Below are 21,513 nucleotides of genomic sequence, written 5' to 3'. Positions count from 1 at the left end.
ATTGAAGTGGTTGTATTACTTTTTCAATATAATCATGTATAAGGCTACTTATGAGATAATTTTTTGTCATATTTTTTTAACAAGAGAATTATTTCAAATGAAGCTTAATTTATTAAATTTTGATATGGGCATTGATGATCGAAATAGATAAAAAAACCCTTAGATTTTCTCAAGGTTGTAGATAGAAAAGATATAGAATCTTTATTTGAATGTATTAACCAATTTTGAAGAAATTCTGTTTATGATAATTGAACATATGTATTTAATATGAATTTTTCTATTTCATTCCTTAAAATTATCATCCCACTCGTCAATTTGGAGGAATAATAACATAAGAAAAAGAATTTTAGCTATTAGTGGACTTTGCTCACCTACACCCATTCATGATGACTTAAGTGCTGCACAATACGTAGTGATGATTGCAGTAGTATAAGTAAGATATATGATGATTAGCAATATAAATCGATTTATCACTCGATTTTTAGTACCAACTTATAAAGTCATGGGCGTACCCATACCCATTGGGTATGAGAGTATGAGTGGATACATGAATGTGTGTGGATATTGATACCCAATACAGGGCTATGTAATGAAGGAACTAAAACAGTCTACATCAAGAAGACAAAAATACGGGAAAAATACATAGTGGAACCGAGAAATTCTTTTAACAAAATCTTTCATTTACAACATTAAGATCAAGAAACTTTGCCTGATTTCAGCATTCTTTTTAAGATCAGTTGGCATCTGCAAGAATGTATCAGCACCGTTTGTAAGAACTCATTTACCACATTAATGTAAAAAAAATGGTACAAGTTTTAACTGTACATTAATTTCCACTCTCAGAATCAAATAATTTTTTGGCAACTGAAATTTCTTCCTTTTCTTCGGAAGAAACAAAATCTAAACCCTCATCCTCCATTTCATCATCATCATCCTCATCATCACTATTGTCACCAATATACAAATATTCGATTGTCCTCCTTTCCAAGTGATGAACCTTATCTTCATTTTCATCAAATGAAGAAAGATCTCCAATTATCTCTGCACCATTACTGTCATCACTTCCCTCATTGATCACAAGCTCATTTGCTTCCTCCTGTTCTTCTGGTGTTTTCGCTAGAGACAAAAGAATGTTCTTTGCTTTCTGGTCAGGAGATAATCCACCTCTCCTCATTTCCTTGAACCAAATAACTGCACTTTCAAAATCTGAGTTCTTACCATATGAATCCATGATGATAGTATATATTGCTTGGTTAGATTCTACACCCTGCATCCTCATTCTCTCATATACACGCATTACCCTTTCAATATTATTTGTCTTTGCATAACCTTTCATCAGGGTCCCATAGACAATAACATTTGGCTTTAAACCATCTTCTTTCAAGCGGCGGAAGAATTTTTCTGCTCCATCCATGTCAGAAGCATTCACATATGCAGAGATCATGGTTGCGTAGGAGCAGAGGTCAGGACTAACTCTGTCAAATAGAGAAATATAGGTTAACAAATAATCAAGGAAAGTTGAATTTTGAAGTGGTCTTACTTGTCCCTTTTCATGCTCTTGAAAACAGTTTTGGCTTCCTTCAACATTCCAGAAATTGCAAATGCATCTAGCAAAACGTTGTATGCTTTTCTTGTTGGCCTGATAGAAGAAAAAATGAATCAGCAGCAGCAGGATATGACTATTCTCTATCTAATTAGAGAGATAAATCTGATTGAGCTGCTACCATTTCTTTTTTATATAATGAGAAAAAACCTCTAAAGGAGGACAAGCAATTTGTCCACAACTTTGTTTGTTATAGTATTAGAGTCAGAGCACTTAATCGTCCCTTTTTTTTGTCCCTCATGCCTGTTTCCCTAAATAGAGATGTCTTTACCTTGAGTTGCTCTTAAAGGATACAAAGATCTTGCAAGCCCAATTTTGGCTCACTCCTCTCGTTGACTTGCCCGTGTTCGGTTTTGGTAGCTTGCTTGCAGTTCTTCGATGTTCCATGCGCATCGAGCCAACAGCACCAAGGAACATGTTGATTCACTGTAGCGCTACACAATCAATCGGCATACTCGCATGCAGAACTCACGTCCACAAATTCAATCGTACTTGTGAACTAGACTCAAGTGCTCTGTTTGCATGACTTCTCTTAGTTCGTCTTTGGCTTTTTTTTTTTTAGTTCATCTTTGGCTTGCTAAATCTAACCAATCTCAATTTATTTTACTGCTTGATTATTTTGTTCTAACAAATTTACTAATTCAAACATTATCACTGACTAAGTCTAATATATCAACTGGTGATTTAGATTTTTTTTTTTGGTGTACAACTGATAAGTAAAACTTACTCTGATTGAAAATTTTGTTATGAGAAAAGAACTATGGTCATCCAAATTCTTATAATTTATCCCATTTAATAAACTCTTATTTATTGGGAAACAAAGGTCAATCCTCTTCTCATCCTTCATTTGAGTGCTCAATGTGCACATAATGGGGGAGGAGTAAAAGCTTTTCTTTTCTATCACATAGTAGTCATGCTGCAAATTATTTTGATATGATTCATAGTGATACATGGGATATCACTCTTATTATATCTCATGCAAATTATAAATATCTTGTAACATTCATTGATGATTACAATAAGTATACTTAGATTTATTTTTTTTGCTAAAATTTGAAGTTTTACAATCTTTCAAAATTTTGCTATTTATTTTTGTAATTCAATTTCATTACATCTATAAGTGTTGAGATCCGACTTTGGGGTGAAGATATATCACTTGAATTTCATGATTTTTTCAAAACAAGGGATTATTTCTCAAAGATCATGTTCTTATATATCTTAACAAAATGATGTGGTTGAATATGAAAATTGTGATCTTTTAAATATTGTTAGAACCTTAATACTAGAATATTCAATTCCACCAAAAGTCAAGGTTGAATCTTTAAACATAGTGGTTTAACAAATTATTATATTATCCTCTTGTATCTTAGAGTTAGACTTTTTTTTTCATCATCTTTTTTAGAAGCATCCTAACGTTGCAAACATTTGCTTACATTTGTTGTCCATCTAATAAAACATGAACGTTATAAACATTCAGCCCAATTTATTAAATGTGGATCTATTGGCTATATCACTTCTCCCAAAGGCTATGCGACTATAATCCATACTTCAAAAGATTTGGAATCTCATCATGTGGTATCCTTTGAACATGTGAAACCTCTACCAGAAATCTAAATTCTCCCTAATTTTGATGAAAAAATTTTAGTCCTGAAATATTCAAACCTAAACTGATATATGAAAAAACATTCAACTCTTCCATCTCATAAGCCAAATCCTCCATCCAAACCTATGCAAATTGATCTGCCACCTGAGCTTGCCAATGAGATTTTAATTATCACTCTCAAACGATCTTCCAGAATTTGTCATCCTCCAATTAGTAGGGCTTTCACATCACATTGACATTGATTTCCATTCCTTCAAGCTAGGCAATAAACATTATTAATGGAAAGAGACTGACAGAAGAATTTTGAGCTCTTGAAGATAATCATAATAGGGAGATTATTCAATATCCTCCAAAAGTTAAAATCCATAGGATGCAATTGGGCTTACTCAACCAAACTCCACTTTAATGGTACCCTAGATTGCTACAAAACATGGTTAATTGTTCTTGGCAACAAACAAGAATATGAGATTAACCATGAATAAACTTTTGCACTTAAAAAATGACTATAGTATGAATGCTTATCCCAATTGCTCCTTCATAAGGATGACCACTTTACCAAATAGATGTTGAAATGACTTTATTCATGATTTCAAAAAGGAAATCTACATTTCCCTCCCACTAGGTGTTCCTGCCTCCTATTGAAGTATGCAGGCTGAAGTGTTCCATATATATATTATATACTGAAACATGCTCCTCGTTCATGACATGATAAATTTCGAACCTTGCTTAATTTCTCTTTCAAATAGAGCCAATATGATTCAATATTATTTTTCTGTAAGACTTCCAATGGGTTTACTCTTCTTCTGGTTTAATGTGATAACATCATTATTATTTGAATAAATTTACCTTTAATTAGTGATCTACAATATCTTTAAATTATATTTCATACAATTAACTTAAATTTGGAGGTTCACACTAATGTCTCTAGTACATTTTTAAGCTAATCTAAATATACATGGGATCTAATTATTTTGGTTGTCCTCTAAAATACCTCTCATGTGGACACTCCTTTAGAAGTAAACACGAAGTATTGCATGAGGAAGATGATCTTTGTTCCTATCCCACTACATTCAAGCAATTAGTAGACAACTTAAGCTATTTAATAATTACTGGACTTGATATTTCTTTCGCAGTTCAAGAAGACAGTTTATGTAAAATCCTCATCACAAAAAAACCCTCATTAGTCAAATCATTCAATATTTTGTTGGGACATAAAGCCATGGCTTATTCTTTCCATTTGGTTCTCTTTCTCTTCAGCTTATTATTTCCATTTGGACATACATACGTTATCTTGTTTCCCTTTACTGTTTTAGCTAACTCTCCAACATTTTGCTACTCACACTATTATTTCCTGCTTCCATTGTTGCCTCTGCTTCCTGTTCTGTAGTATGCCACTATCCATGCTACTGTTTCCTGCAATTACTCATGCGTCGCCTCCAATATCCCGATGATCATTGTCGAATCACTGTTAGTGCTCACTCTGCCTGGTTTGGGCATTTTATAGGAGAACCTAAGAATTGGACTACACAAATCACAACCTTATAAGCAAGGTTTGATGCTATTGGAATTCATGAGGATCTATGTGTCTAGATCTTGATAGATTCTGAGAAGTTTCTTATTTGCGATCTTTTGTGGGCTATAAATAAGACCACTAAGACACAAAATCATATAGCACCAAGTATGACAATAAGAATTCTAATTTTCTTCCATTCCTATGTGTGCTAAATAGATGTGTATTATTTCCCTTCCAAAAGTTTTATACCGTTTGATTATATTAATGGACATCTAATTTGTCGTGAGACTTGTTTTGTTTCAGTTTTATACTATTTGATTATATTACTGGCCATCCAATTTGTTGTGAGAGTTGGGTTTTTCTTTGCCTTGGTCAATTAATGTTTGGAGTAGGTAAGTGTTTTAAGATGAGAAAGTACAGATGCATTGAACATTTGCTATAACGGCCAAAGTACTAACAAAAAGCAGGCAAATATGATCCATAAGCAAACTATTTAATCCATATGACCATTGAATGCACACGTTCTTTTTCTCTTTACGCGACCCATCATGCAAAAACACTAATTACTGATTGCCTTTAAAGAATTATCAGTACCCCATTTAGGCCAAAGCTTCCTCAAGCAATACCTTAGTACCCATGTTGGTCTAAGACTTACCCAAACTGAAATTAGTATTCCAGTAAATTTAAAGAAACATCCACATATTTATCATCATCATTCTTATCCCTTTGGATACGAATTCTCATGTTCCATTCACTTTTATTGAGAGCTACATAAGGTGTAAAACTCAATTTTGCGCACAATTTTTGGACAAATTCTGACTATGTTCATATTCTTACGATAATTCATTTTTATTTGGGCAGAATGACTTAATATAGCTCAAAATAAGAGAATCCTTTTGATGAGGACATCAGAAGATCAATTATCTACGGCCACGAGCTACTTTTGATTATTATTGTATTTGATATATTTTATTTTATATTTTTTGAGTCTATTGTTATTTCTTTCCGTTTATACCCTTGCTTAAAGGCCTCGTCATGTGTTTGCCTTAAGGGCAATTGCGTCTTTGTATTTTCTTTATTCTGTTAGCTATTTAAAGCCTTCTCCTCTTCATGTAAGGATGATGATTATTGAGAATGAAAAGTTTTATGTTCTTGTTGATCTCTTAGTGAGTTCATGTGATCTCTTAGTGAGTTCATGAGAGGAGAAGCCCGAGGAGGGTAATTCGCAATACCCGTCAATCTTTGGAAGAGTCCGAGGTTCGCGGTTCTTACGATCTCTGTGTGAGTTCGTTAGTTATCCCTATCTTTCTTGTATATTCTTGTTCATCGCCTTTCTCCCCTCTTCATGCAACATTCTTCTTCTCCACCACAATCTCCCGCAAGCAACGACCAATAGTTGAAAGGAGCCAAACCTCTCACTAGTGTCGCCATCATTGGAGCCCCTACCCGCCGGCCACCCTAGTTCTGTCGGCCGGCCACCTTGCCACCGGCCTCTTCCCTCTCCACCACTTCCCCACACCTCCCTTCCCTAGCCTTCTTGAGAATTCAAAATTCAAATTCTTTCCAAATTTGGAAATTCCATTTATGGAAAATTTTGAATGACTTCAAATCTAAAATTAAATTGATTTGGATTTATTTAAACTTTTCCTAGTCATCATTCATGTTTGGAAACCCCTCTCCCTCTTTCCCTAATTCCCCCTCTCTCTCTCCTTACCGCCGGCCCCCTCATTGGGTTCTCCATTGATTGCCATCAATACACCCCCTCTTTTTTTTTTTTTTTTTGAAAATTGAAATTAATTTCAATTAAAACTTTCCCCCATCCCAATTAAAACTGAAATCTATTTCAGTTTTCCATACAAAACCCTCTCCCTCCCTCTCTGTCCTTGCCGCCGGCCTTCATTGGGCTTCCTCCCATTAATTCCCCTCACTAAGGGATTAATTGCAATCAAAGTTTGGGATTCAAAATTCAAAACCTAACTCCTAAAACCTGCATTAAATTGCTGTCCAGCAATTTTCCAATTAGGAAATACTGTCCAGAAAACTTCCAACCAGCAATTTTGCCACCACGTCACTCCCGTCTACTATCTAGCAACCCTCCAAGAGCAGCCTAGGATTTTCCTGGACACTACAGATTGTCGTTCAGGCTACCCAAAGCATCAAGATTGCTAGCCAAGACTTGCATGACTGCTGTCCAAAACAGATATCCGCATCTAGAGAGGACTCCACCTGCTGTCCTGAAGTCCAGAAACAGGAAATTGATGTCCTGTATTCCCGGAGTCCTCGTTTTGCTGTTTTCGAGGCCTCCAGTCCCATTCTAGCCAATCCAGCTGAAGGTTTTCTCTGCTCAGGAGTCCTGACCGCAGCCACGTATCTTCTCTCTTTGGGTAAAGCTCTTTCTCTCACTCTTTTATCTTCGTAGTTACTCCTCAATTGTGGTCTTAGTAGAGTCATGAAGATAGTGTTGATACTTCTCCGTTAAAACCTTAGTGATCTAGTGAGTAGAGTGAGGGGTCCTTGCATCGCAACTATCCTCATTGTTAAGAAAGGGATTTTGTTGGAACCAATCATGTTTGCAACGTCATGGTAATTGACCAGTTTACAATCTTGACTTCCACGCATGTGATTTAGCCTAAGCTTGTTTTATCGCCTTATTATTTTATCTTAGCGTTTAAATCGGCATAAGTTTTATTTATAGTTGCTCTTGAACTGTTAAGCGTGCAAATTTCCTTAATCTAACCATCCATGCATGGTTGTTTCACATCACCTTTGGAAATAATCAAATATATTGCACATATAATCTGACCCAGATAAGTGAATAAGAAGATAGTAAAAGTTAAGAGCAAGCGCAAAAGCAAGCACCTGACACCAGCATTTAGCATCTCCTCAAAAACTGCCAAAGCTTCATCCTCTCGCCTGGCCTTCCCATACGCACTGATTAGAAGTGTATAGCTCACCACATCAGGTCTTATCCCGGATCTTTGCATCTAGAGAGGCTCACTAAAGTTCAGAATTTATGAGACTGGTGCTGGAATGTTCTATAAAAATAATCTTGCTATCTAGCAGTCAACCTTGAATTCTCCTGATATTTATTTATTCGTTGCATCGAACATGAATTTTGAATTAAATTATCATCTAAAAGTTTTGCTGTGTAAATAGCACTCATATCTTTTTTTTTTTTTTTTAATTTAAGAGAAGTTACGATTGCCTTTTTCTAAAATTAAATTGACAACGAATTAATATACAAACAATAAAATACGTGAGTCTCATCTCCACCCTAAACTAGTTGATTTATTTTCCATGTCAAGCTACTATCAATTATTTGCAAATATCAGTCACAAAAGATTGGGACGGCTTTTTTACTGCTTCTTAAATCATCTTTCTAGTACAAAAACTAAAATTTTTGTACAACAAAGTTGTTTTATGAAGCAATAAAAAAGCCGTCCCAAACGAAGACTAAGTTTCAAATTCAAACTGCCATAGTTCCTGAAAAGCTTGAAGGATTCATTTCAGTCACTTATATTGTTTGACTGCATATTAATGGGCTTGTTTGACTGCATGAGCAGCAAATATCAAGTTGAGAATTGATTGTGATTTTAATTGAAGAAAAGAGAGGAGCAGAATGATGAAAGAGTTACAATACCTGGTCATATATGCTCGAAACCTCCTTGTAGCTGGTTTCAAAAGACATTAGGCTATTAAAGGTAACAGCACTTTGCGGGATCCCTTTTTCAGCCATTTGGGAAAATATTTTTCGAGCTTGGTTGTAATTGCCAGCTTTCTTGTACATGTATATCATCATATGGAACATTTTCTGGTCAGGCTTAAAAGAAGCTCTCTCTTCATTCAAAAGATTTTGGAAAACTGCCTCAGCTTCCTCAAATTTGTTTGCCTGTCATAAATTTATTGTGTTGATAAGAAATAAGAAAGTTTCATTGAAAGGTAAAATGATAATCATCAACAGCACAAGGAGGACTATTACAAATCAAAGCCATACTACAATAACAATAAAGGAGGTTTTACTAGATCAAGGTCTGCCAAGGAAGCTTCTTTAAATCAAACTCTATATGGATAAAGAATCATTCCTTCCGAAATCATTCCATTTTTATGCTTATTCTAATGTTATACTTTAAAACAAGTCAGAAATTCCCCCATCTAAATATAGAAAACCTCCTTGGCTCACAGTAAAAGACTTCACCATGTTCCTGAATAAACTGAACTCATGAGCAAGCTATATCAATAGACAATCATATCAATAAGAAGTGATCAACTATTCTCTTCAGTAAAATATTTATCGATACCAAGTCAGACATGAACTAAAAGACTCCAGAACTTGAAGGCTCAAGTGTTATATAAGCACTGCTCTGAGGAAGCCCCGTTCTTGTTTAATGATAAAGTTTCATGTTACTTTTCTTCTTACGAAGTCTGTTTTGAAAGGCTTTAGTAATAAAAACAGCTTGCAAAATCTTTAATGAATTTAATTTGCTTATATAAACGGTAATAAGGTGGATTCCCTTTGATAAATTATATTCGGTTTGAGAATCAAAGATTTGCACATTCACTGCATTAGAGCTACACTATTAAAAAAAACTTATTTTACATTGAAAAAGATCCATTGTGAGAACATGCATCCGAATGATTTTTATTTCAACAATGCAAAATCTTACAAGGATTTTAATAATTTTCTTGATATGTAGTCTAAACTATATGAAAGAATAAACTCATATGCTTATATTTAGGTTGTTTCCTGTTAAAGTTAACAAAGGAAAAGCTGTGAATGGACCAACAGAAATGAACAAATTAAAATTCTGCAATGATTTTTTTCTAACGAAATGCTCTACATAGGGTTTTTTTTTTCCTGACAAAAATGGTCTAGATAGTGTTGAAATTGGGTATAAGAAATATGAGAGAAAAAACTATTCACTCTATTCAAATTGCAGATGTACATATTTACAGGTGCTAAACAATGCCAATAATCAATCATAAAATTAAGGAAAATTAATACATATTAATACAAAATAAATAATAAAGACGATTTGATAAGGATCCGACATGGGTCACAATGGTGCTTTTATAAAATTTTCACACTTCTCAAGCTAAGAATATATATCAATCATTCATAGATTAGAAGTTAGGTTATTGAATTGTGATTGATCATTGTCATTGGTCAAAATATTTGCTATCCAAGTCTTGTTGGAGCGTACTGTATTTGAATGATCCATTGATCAAAATTTTCTTTTATAAAATGTTTATCAATTTTCACACTTAATTCTATCATGGTGAACTATTCTTTGGCAATGCTAATTGTAGCTTAGCTGCCACAAATCATAGGTTCTTCAATGTAGATGTTTATGCCTTCCAAAAACTTTTTAAGCCACATTTATTCACAAACTACATGAGCCATGACCCTGAATTGTGCTTCAACACTGCTTCTAACAACAACCAATAGTTTTTTACTCCTCCAGCTGACAGTCTTCCCATACAAATAAATAATAACTAGAGGTAGATTTTCAATCAATTATGTACCTAGTCGAGTTAGCAATAGTAAAATTTTCACAATCCTATAATTTCCCTGTCTTAATAGTCAAGTCACATGAGTCCTTTTTAGGTACCTTAGTATCCTGTAGATGGCATCAATGTGTTACTAAATGAGAGTATACTTGCTAATAGCGAATAGTGCACCATAGCGCATAACACAGAGTATAATAGTGCTATATTAAAGATGGTGCAAAATATTAAAATATTATGAATGAAATTGCAGATGAATATAAGACTATTAAGTTGAAAGATAAATCATCATCATAATAAAAATAAATAAATGTGACGCTGAAGTTTAAGTGCCCAAAACTCACCTAAGTTTAAGTGCATTTTGAAAAAAATCCTACATTCTTTTGAATACCTAACATTGATAGAGATAGCCATAATAACATGCACATAGTAAAATTTTTTTAATAACAAAATACAATTTAGAAATAGCAAAGTCAGCATCATAGGTGAGAAATGATACCTTCATAAAAAAAATAAGGCGTGCGACTGCTGAAGAAGACAAGGCCACCTACTATGCGCGATGTACTAGTGAGTAGGATTAAGACCAAGCAACTATTTTGTGGAAAAGATCGTGCAGCTATTGTGCATGTGTAGCTGAGACTGTGGGGTCGATATGAGACCAGAGAAGTGCATGCGTGGCTGAGGAAATGGCCCAGCCAAGCAAGATGATGTAGTGTATACGTGTGAGAAGCTACTGATTGTTAGGATAGGATTTATTGAATGTGAGCAACTATGATAGTTATTTGATTAGCCGGTGATTTCCTTACACATATGGTGTTATCAGCCATCCCTTGAGAGTATCCATATTTTTTAATTATAGTAGTAAATCTCCTAAACTAGGTTCTTAGAGATTGCTTTAGGCAATATAAGAATTTCTTAAATTTACAAACTTTAATTTTGTTGTCAATGGCCTCGAATTAAGGAAAGAATTGAATGAAAAAATTCTCCCATTGTCAATTGAAAGGAATTAGATTTGGGTTAAAAAATGGGCTTGAACATAGAGATCAAATTTATTTACAAAATGACAAGTCTTATATTTGAATTTCATTAAGAAGATCCAAATAGGTATAGTGTGGTCATCTATAAAGAATATAAGCCACCTAGCCCCAAATATATTAGTCACATGAATAGATACCAAAATGATAGAGAAAAATGAAGACTTTATAGGAATAATTAGGATAAGTGTTCCTGGTGTGTTTTAATAATTGACAAGTTTCATTGAAATAACTCAAGATTTTTATTATTGAAAGAGATGAAATGTTTTTTGAGATAAAACTAGGATGATCAAGACGAAGGTGTCACAACATTATTGCCCTCTTTAGGGCAAGAAACATCTTAAGTATGTTTTATTTATAATGTAGGATTTTCTTCATTATTCAAACGATATAATTTAGTATTTTCCTTAGCATTAACAATCATCCACCCTGAGATTGCATCCTGGAATTCACAATAAGTAGGAAAAAAATTAATAACACAAGTCATATAGTTAAGTTTACTTATAATTTTTAAACCCTAATAAAATCGAGTTTGTGCATAGGCTTAAAGCCTTCTAGCATTGGTAAACGAGGTTAACTGGCAAACCCAATATGATGAACCCATGGGATCTTAATAGAGTTTTCTTTCATCCTCATAATCATTCCCCCACTTAATCATATTCAAGCCTAAATAATTGGCGTTAATTGACATTCTTAATTGAAAGCTCCTTTCCATATTCAGAAAGGATAACTAATTATGGGGGTTTGCTCCAGTAGGAAGTCACAAACCTAGATTGAAATAAACCATAAGCATTTGGGGAAAACTCTAGTTAAATTAATCTCTTGAAATCACAATTAAAATAAGAAGTGTTAAATAATTTTTTCAAGTTCGAAGACCTTTTAGAAGCTCATAACAATAAAGATCCTTACAGTAGGTTTAAATTTAGTATTTTTTTAAATTTACTTTAATTTGATTTGCATAATTAGGTTGTCTCCTTGTAAAGGGAAATGCTTTAAGCCTAAGAGGCATATACCTTGTATGTCGAATGCCTCCATTGATTGCCCTGGAAAAAATTGGCCTACCTAGTCAAGAAGCAAGCCTTGGAGAAACTTCAAACCGTTTTTAAAACACTTTTTCTTAGACGCCTTAATTTGGTGATATTATATGTAGTAATAAACAACTATGACATTTTTCAACAATTTATTGGTCATTAGCATTTGATTGAAAAATCTCATGGAATTTATGCATACATCTAAAAGGCATTTTTCTCTCTTTTTCTCAATCAGAAGGTTGACTACAAACAAGGATAAATCAAAAGGTCCATTTTTAATAAAACTGAGAACAACGCTCAATCACACATTCCATATAAAATTGAAGGGATGATTTTATATCTCTTGTATATATATATATATATATATATATATATATATATATATAGTTGCATCTAACCTTCTGTTTGTGTGAATTTCTTTTATTACTTTTTTTCTTATTTTAGACGCACTTTCAGTTTATGGATAGCTTGATTTAAAAAAAAAAAAAAATCATTCCCCTTTTATTTAAAGCTCCATGTAATTTTCAATTTAAGATCTTATTTAGTAGATTTAGATTATTAAATTCATATTTGGAGCAATATAAGGTTTTTTGCAATAGTTGTTTTTTCTTTGACTAGTTTAAGACTCCTCTACATGCTCTTTGGGCACATGTAATTTAACTAGTAGGAAATAACGAAAGAGTATCTGTGAGGATCCACTACGAGATGTTGCCATCAGAGTTTATATTAGCACTGTGCTGCAGAAAAATGCTAAGAGGCGTTTCAAGAACAGAAAACTGGCTCTTGGTTTCCATGCTTTAAAGGGTATAGATAACATGATTTTTTTTATTACTCACTTAAAACAATAAACATATGCTGATCAACTTCAAAACACTGATCAAGCCATCAACGAGATATTATCAATGTATTAAGCATGACAGTTGAAGTTCAGTTTTCCAGATGACAGAGAGGGATGAATAACTAAGATATTCCAAAGGTCAGCATAATTGAGTCAAAATAAAATGATACTAAATTAAAAGATAAAGGCAAAGAGGGATAGGGATTACCTCAACAAAAGTTTTAAGAATGATTTGATATGTTAATGGAGATGGCTCTGGCCCTGATGATTTCATCCTGCGAAAGATACCTTCAGCCTTACTGCATTGCCCAGCCCTTCCATATGCTTCCATTAAGGCTGTGTGAGATATTACACTTGGAGTATAGCCTTTCTTGTTCATATACTTAAGGACCCGCTCTGCCCGGTTGAAATCCCCAGTCTTTCCATAAGCTGTGATCAACATTAAAAAATCCATCTCACTGAATTCCCACCAATGCTGGCTCCTAAGCCATTCAAGAATCTGGAAAAGCAATAAAGGTTCAGAAAATATAGTAAATCCATGTAAAGAACTTGTTTTATCACATTGATGCAGCTTCCATCAGTCCAAAACCTTATTAGAAAAGACTTTTGGATATAATGTTAGCAAGGTTAATGCAGAAGAAACTTGAAAAAGTAAGAGAAAATGAAGATGGAAAGATGAAATCATTAGAAAAATAATAAGATAAACAAGCCTCGTTTTAAGAAGGAAATTACATCTCCATGAAGGAAGTCAAATCTCACACCTTATCAATGATCAAAATACTAAAATAGAAGAAGTAAGGTTTCAACGTCCACAATAAATGCCATAAATTGACTTGTATAACTTAGAATTTTCTTATTTATAGAAGAAAGAAATAACATGTTAAGATTTGCCTCAATAAAAGCATAAAATTCAAAATAAGTGATTTTATGATAAATTCAATATTATGGATAAGAATTGTTTTAAAGTTTGTTGCAAACTTTGAATTCCAACCGCCTTAAGTTCCTGCAAGAAGGAGATGAAAGAGAGGGAAGAAGAGTTTGCATGTGTTTGAGACCTATAGCCAACTGCTCTTAAGAAAAAGAAGAAAAGAGAGAACAAAAGAGATTAGGAAATTTTTAAGAAGAATGTAGGTGGAGATCTTCTTGTATGATTTAGATCTCTTTGTCTATTATTTCTCTTTTTTCATAATTGTAATTTACACAACATATTCGAATGTTTTCAGATTTAGTTTTTTTTTTTTGAAAGATGCGTATAGCATTAAAAAAAAAAAAAACAGCTATTACAAACTAAAAAAGCCTAGGCAATCCTTTGAAAGAGAAAGGAAGCCTTTATTTGAAGTAATTTAAGCATAGAGAAAAAATTCAAAAAAAGGAAAAATCATAATGAAAATAAGATCCTCTACTAATCATTTTAAATCAATTGGGGTGAAGGGGATACCAAAGATTAAACAACAACCCAAAAGGTTGATTAGTATCCCAGAATTCCCGATTAGGTAAAAAATAAAATTATAGAGAGTGCCTAGTTTCCATTAATCTAATTCCCCTTTCCAAATTCCAACTTATGCTTAAAATAAAACTAGAGAAAACAAGAAAACTAAACAAAGAACATAAAAATAATTGAAAGCCATAATCATCCGCTGAGAAGGAAACTTCAAGCTTCACTTCATCCATTCTGTTATTCACAATCTTCAACATCTTTACCCAATCCACAAGCCAACCATGGATTCCTTCAGACGTATCTATGACCATATCATGAGGCAAATGATGAAGTGGGTCTAACACTATCACCAATACCCAACTTCTTTCCTCTTCGACTCCCTTTGATTGGACCGAACACATTCAAATCTTTATTAAACTTTTTCTTCATATTCCCTGATTTGAAAGGAATAAAGAATTTACCATCCTCTATCACGGCTTCATTGTTCTTTACTTTGTTTATATTATTCAAAGTAGTGATGGAATTTTGCAATCCAACCAAAATTTCAATTTCTTTCTTATGTTCTTTGCACTTCAAATGTTCAGCCAGAGACATTTATTCCATAACAGAATCTTTGTAAACAACATTCTCTGTACCAAGAACCTCTGATTTGTCTAACACGACTTGTTCTAGACTAGTAGAACAAACTCGCAAATCTTCTCCCATTTCAGCATACTCAACACTCGGATCTATTTCACCATCTTCTAGTTGTTCCGGTTCAGAACTAACCAAACCAGAGTCTTTATTTTTCTCTTCTGTCACCGAGCATTGCAAATCTTGATCTACTCTGCTTTCTTTGGCTAGCATTTCATGTTCTTCACCATCCATTCTAACCAGTTCTTCAGCAAAAACTTGGGGCAACAATTTGAATTTGTTCCTAGTTATCTCTTCAACCAGTGCCAAGCTATCTTCAGGAATCTTCAACTCAGCTGAAACCTAAGAATTCTCCTTTGAAATCTTCTATTCCTCTTGAACTTCACATGAATCCAAGGACCATAAGAATTTTGTTGGTTTTCAATATCCAATTTGTCCTTAGATTTCAATTCTAAAACTGATCCAAGTTTTTTTGAATTCACCAAATTGGTTCCTTGGCCAACATCTAAACCTTTGTTACCCACTCCTTTGACAACTTCTGTACATGACTCCATCTTGTGGCCTATCAAGCCACAATTGAAGCAGAAAGAGGATATTTTTTAATATTCAATTTTCTGAAAAAAAAATCTTCCATATAACCCTTCAATCCAAACTCCAAGAGGTAACTTAGAGTCTAGATTAATTCGAACACATGCTCTAGCAAATTCACACCTCCCCCATTTGAACATTTTCCCATCCAACAACAAAGGAACTCCTATCTTTGAGACAATTTTGGTGACATTAGTCTCATCACAACAATGAAGAGGCAAATAGGGTAAGCGAATCCAAATGGGTGATGATAGCCCTTTCAACGAAGTAGGGGAAAATTTGGGTGTCCATTTATCCATTCCTATTATGTGCCCTCCCACATACCTTGGACCTCCATGCAATACTTCTTCCATAATCTGAGTAGAATGAAAAGAACACAAAATCCAATTGAGTCCCAACGAGGTAATATGAAACTTCCCAAATTTATCCCATTGACGCCTTAATTCAATGCTACAAAGCGAAAACGGAATTCCTTTCCCAAAAACCTTCACTACAAGAGATTTTTAAAGCAATTTTACATTTTTAGCAACCTTATTCATGCCAAGTTTGACTACATCCGATTCAGCATTATCTCCAAATCAGGATGAAATGAATTAATTGTTATATGATGTTTTTTTGACCAAACATTTACCGAATTTGAATCAAAATTCGATAAGGTATCCTGATTAACAGCTGTTTGATTTCCAACATAAGAAATCAATCTTTCATCTTCCTTAGATTTCATCAAATTTGAATTCAAAATCTCCTGATTATCCGCCTCAACACAGGGTAAGTTTGAAAATCTGCTTAACTTCAACTTGCAGCCTATGGAAGACGACGCCTCCACATTATTTGCCGCTCCTGCCAACCAATTCTTCAATGGGGATGAAGGACTCGACTGAATCTTCTTGTCTAAAATTTCCAAAGGTTCTTTGCCTTTGCCCAGCAACGAAACCACATTGTGGTTTGGAAGAAACCGACCTTCGGTGATAACCAAAGGTCCTTGTTTGATCGCAAATTCCTGGTTCTTAGAATTTCTACTGTTGGATCCACCATGATTAAAATCATTGGGAAACCTGGTAGAATGAAGATTTGAGGTATTCTGGTCATCAAGAGATGATGACCAGCTACCCTCCACCATTCAGGCGGTACCAGAAGATTTGGATCGAAAAAAATTTGAAAAATGGCAGTTTTCACTCTCTAGAAATCGGGAGCCTCTCTCTCCTTATTATTTGTTTTCAGATTTAGTTGGGTTCAAAGATTAGGGCACTTTTGGTGAGATGGGGTTTACTTGGCTTGGGGAACAGTGTTTTTTGTGCCCAATTTTATTTGTGCATTTGTGTGGCTCTTCTTGATAGTGAATTGGATCCTCTATCCTCTCTTATAGAAGTTTATTTTTGAACTACGACCTTACTTGAACAGGATCTGTTCTATAGGATCATACAGTTGCATCTTTAATGATTAAAGAGGCAAGAAAATTTAATAATACTAAGTTAAGTGTTGCAGAGATGAGGATGCTATGGTGGATGAGTGGCTTTACCCTTAGAGATAAGATACGAAATGAACATATACGTGAAAAGGTTGGAGTAGCTCCAGTGGAAGATAAGATTAGAGAGAGTCGTCTTAGATGGTTTGGCCACATTAAACGGAGGCCTTCTAATGACCTGTTAGGAAAGTTGAGGTATTAGATTTGACTTATGTTAAGAAAGGTAGAGGTAGACCTAAAAAAACTTGGTTAGAAAATATTAGAAATGCTCTTTATTTATTAGATTTAAGTGAGAATTTGACTTTTAAAAAAAAGTGAAAATTTGACTTTTAACATGACACAATGGCGAAAAAGGATTCATGTAGCCGACCCCACGTAGTGGGACAAAGGCTTGATTTTGTTGTTGTTGAACTACTTAAATCTTTGTGTATTCATTAAACATTTCCTCTCTTTATTATTACTTTGTGTTCATCATATATATGCTTAGTAAAGCTTCCACATATAAGGTAGATTTTTTCTAACATTATAAACCACTAAAAAACTGCTAAAATTTTGCTAAAAAAATGCTAAATATTTGCTAATATACCTAATTAAACTTGGCAAAATAATGAACTCTAAGAGACATAAAAGCGCTCAAATATCATTGAAAAAATAAATTATAAATTTATGCCTACATAAAGGCAAAAACAATTGAATTCAACAAATTCAATCATTGCAACAATGCCATCAAAAGAAAATTATAAGGAGGTCCATCAAATTGGCAATAATTATACTTTGTTAATAAATAATTAGATGGACATCCAAGTCATTGAAGATGTTTTTATTCATATAGATTAAGAAACCTCACGACAATCAGAGATACTTCTTCTCTACTTGGCCCATCCCTGAAAGGATTCTTCTCTGCTTCCAAATTTATCGAGTCGGACAATATGCAATTTTCCATCTAATAAGATCTTGACAAAATTCATGACCAATGTATAGGATTACTGGATTACAACTAAGTTTTTTATGCATTTCAAGAGTGACATAAAAACTACTTCAGGATTTTGTGAAATACAAAGAGACTTATAAAAAAAATCGAAAGTTTATATAAAAAGATAGGTTTCCTTGAGGTTTGATTTTTCTTCTATTTTCTAATAATTTGGTAGCAGTTTTGCATATTCATATTTGTCCAAACTTGCACCACTAAAGCGAGATTGTGCTAATATCCATTTAAAATAGGACAAGCTTGCAACATTAAATTAGCAAATGTGTCCTTGAAAAGTAGGTTCTAATGTAGGTTGGGATAGGCCAACATGATTATATGATTTCATCAATCTCTTCATGTTTGGATACGGTTCCATAGGTTGCATGGTCCAACAGAGATTGTATGGAATGATACAGTCGTGGTTCCAAATAAATTTCTAACAATGCACAAAACACAACATGCAGGAAATACATCACAGAAAACTGCTAATATTGGCCACTAGAAAAGGAACTGGATAGTATAGAAAGTTCAAACCACGAGGCTATTAAATTCATAGATTACATAGCAAACTGAAAGGACAAAAAAAAAAAAAAAGAGAGTAAAGCATAGCTCTTAGCTAACCCTATAGTGAGAACTTTGATATATTCAGAAAAAATAAGAACTTTGATATATTCAGTAAACATATACAAGAAAACCAACATTTCTTCAATACTAACAAAGGGTTTGCAGAAAAAAAAGGCTGTGTTCAATCTATACCTCACCAACAATGCCCCATTTCTTCAACTGCTTAAACCTCACAAGGGTTCCAAGAACAAGATCTCTAGGAAGTGCCTGTGCTTTGGTCCTTTGCATCCTAAGAACTTGCACAGCACATCCCTGCTCTTCAATCTCCCTCATCATTCTCCTCCAATTCTTCTGCTCCATTTCATCAGCAGCATCCTTGAAAACCTCTTCTTTCTTTCTCCTTTGCATGAACTTTCTCGGAGCCAGAATGCCACGAGCAACTACCTCCAAACTTCCATTGGTTTTCACGCTCTGCAGGCATAGCTTCCGGTAAACTTTTGCTTTGCTGAGCACAAATCGAAAAATTCATCAAAGAAAACACATGCAAGTCTGATAATTTCGTAAGCTTGAGATTAATGATCAAATATAAACAAAGCCTTAATTTAACTCTTTTGCTACTAAAAACCTAACGTATTATTGGAGTTCTCCACGAAATGCAAATACAAGAAGATAGAGAAGATCCAGTATAGTAGCAAATGAAAAGCTAGGATTAAGAAGCTCACCAAAGATTGGAAGAGAACGAGAGCAATGACTGAGAGGCGACTACTTCCATGGGCTTGAGAAACGGTGGGGAGTCGGTGGCGCGAGAGTGAGGAGGGTAGCCTTATCGTAAACCCTCCAAGGACCCCGTCCTTAAACCCAAAAATCTCAAATCTAAATTATACACGATGCTTGACCTATTGGCGGCTATTGGTTTACAGCTTAGGCTTTCAATTAAGAGGTTCAAGTTCGAGTCTATGTATATGCGTAGTGTGTATGAGTTTGTCTTAAATGGCCTAAATGTCCCAAAAAAAAAAAAATTATACACGATGCTTTATTTGAATTTTTATTAGGTCCGGATACCTGTCCTAGCTCTCTATCCGGATGCTAATAAAATGTCGTCATATGCTCTTATTTTTTATCGTGCGGACCAACGACCTGACCCGGAATAAAAAGCCGGTATTGCTATGTTCGTCTATTGCTAGATATTGCTCGGTATTGCTTGACAATAACGAGAAATATCACTCTGTCAATATCAATATCGAGCAATATCTAGCAAAATCGGGCTATTGCTAGGTATTGCTCGATATTGCTTAGTATTGGTCTTGACAGAATGATATTTCTCGTTACCAAGCAAAACCTAACAATACCCTGGTATGTACAAATCAGCTAATACATAGCAATATTGGGTTCCGGTCCGAGTCGGGTCGTCGGGCCGCACGGTAAAGAGTAAGAGCACGTGACGTCATTTTATTGGCGTCTGGATGTAGAGCTACGTCAGGTGTCCGGACCTAATAAAAATTCGCTTTATTTTGGGCGAACAACTTATTTTAATAAAAAAAATTACCATAATTTTTATCTGGTTTTATTTTTATTTTTAAATTTAAAATTATATTAATTTTTATTTTATTTTAATTCTGATATATTTAAAGTACATAATAGTTATTATTTAAAAACTAATTTCATTATTTAAATAAGATTATATTGAACAAAAATGTAATATTTAAAAAATATTCTTGTTACTTAACCTACATAATATATTATATTTTTCCAATTTAATTTTATTGAACTTGATAAATATTGTTGCGGGTTAGAATATATACGGTGATAGAGTTATAGTTCTACGTCTTAGTATTGTATGGATATCTAGCTCACACACAGATAATATAAGATTTTTAATGTGGAAAATCCTGTAAGGAAGAAAAACTACGAGACATAGCCCAACTGAAAATAATTTTACTAGAATTTGAGTTGAGTACAGTAGGCTGACTCGTCCTTGAGGGTGATCAGATTACAAATGTCAACCGTATGGTTGTGGTCTAGTGACAAACGTGGATGAAAGTCTGACATCAGTTGGTGGTCTGGCAGAAGTCCAGTTGTCAGTTGGTGGTCCGACGGAAGTCCCGACATCAACCCGTGATTTGGTGGAAGTGGCGTCATGCAATGATTCGGTATCAGGCGGTGGTCTAGTGGAAGTTCGACATAAGTTGGTTGCCTAACAAAGCTTCAGCGTCTGGTGGTGGTTCGACGGAACTTCGACGTTGGGTGGTGGTCCGGCAGAACTCCGGGCGTCTGGTTGTGGTATGGAGGAACTCCAACGTACGGTGGTGGTCCGACGGAACTTTAGTGTCAAGTGGTGGTCTGACGGAACTCCAGCGTTAGGTGGTGGTTCGGCGGCATTCCGGGCGTCAGATGGTGGTCCAGCGGAATTCCGGGTGTCAGGTGGTGGTCCGGCAAAAATTCGAGCGGTAGTCGAGGAGGAGCATGGGGGCACGAGTGATCTCCAATCTCTCTATTGTTTCCTTTTACTTGGGTCCCTTTTCATGAGAAAGGAGGCTCTATTTATAGATTTTCTAGAGTGACATGACCTGTAAATAGGAGGAAGATCAAGGGTACTTTGGGAGTGGTTTGTATGGACGGCTAATGTTGATTTCCTTGATCATGGATCATTTGTTGGACATTTGAGTGTCTTAGTGATAACGAAATTTAGTGATCTTGGCCTCGTTGGACTCGTCTCGTCGAGCCGCTCGAT

The 21,513-nt window shown here is 34.6% G+C and overlaps 1 protein-coding gene across 1 annotated transcript; it reads right to left on the bottom strand.

Annotated features, from left to right (window-relative positions):
- Window positions 1-643: 643 nt before the first annotated feature.
- Window positions 644-19,643, bottom strand: LOC110095828 (pentatricopeptide repeat-containing protein At3g59040). Its single transcript, XM_020821537.2, has 7 exons — window positions 19,505-19,643; window positions 18,975-19,287; window positions 13,336-13,626; window positions 8,360-8,608; window positions 7,579-7,703; window positions 1,541-1,639; window positions 644-1,475 (listed from the first exon to the last, which is right to left on the bottom strand). Exons 1-7 carry the CDS (start codon window positions 19,552-19,554, stop codon window positions 827-829), a joined length of 1,776 nt encoding a protein of 591 aa, XP_020677196.1. The 5' UTR covers window positions 19,555-19,643; the 3' UTR covers window positions 644-826.
- Window positions 19,644-21,513: the final 1,870 nt, after the last annotated feature.

The sequence above is a fragment of the Dendrobium catenatum genome, unplaced genomic scaffold (genome assembly GCF_001605985.2).
Source record: "Dendrobium catenatum unplaced genomic scaffold, ASM160598v2 fragScaff_scaffold_542, whole genome shotgun sequence".
In the NCBI taxonomy this organism is placed as follows: Eukaryota; Viridiplantae; Streptophyta; class Magnoliopsida; order Asparagales; family Orchidaceae; genus Dendrobium; species Dendrobium catenatum.
Note: the sequence above shows the minus strand (reverse complement) of the source record. Positions and strands in the feature narration are given on the sequence as shown.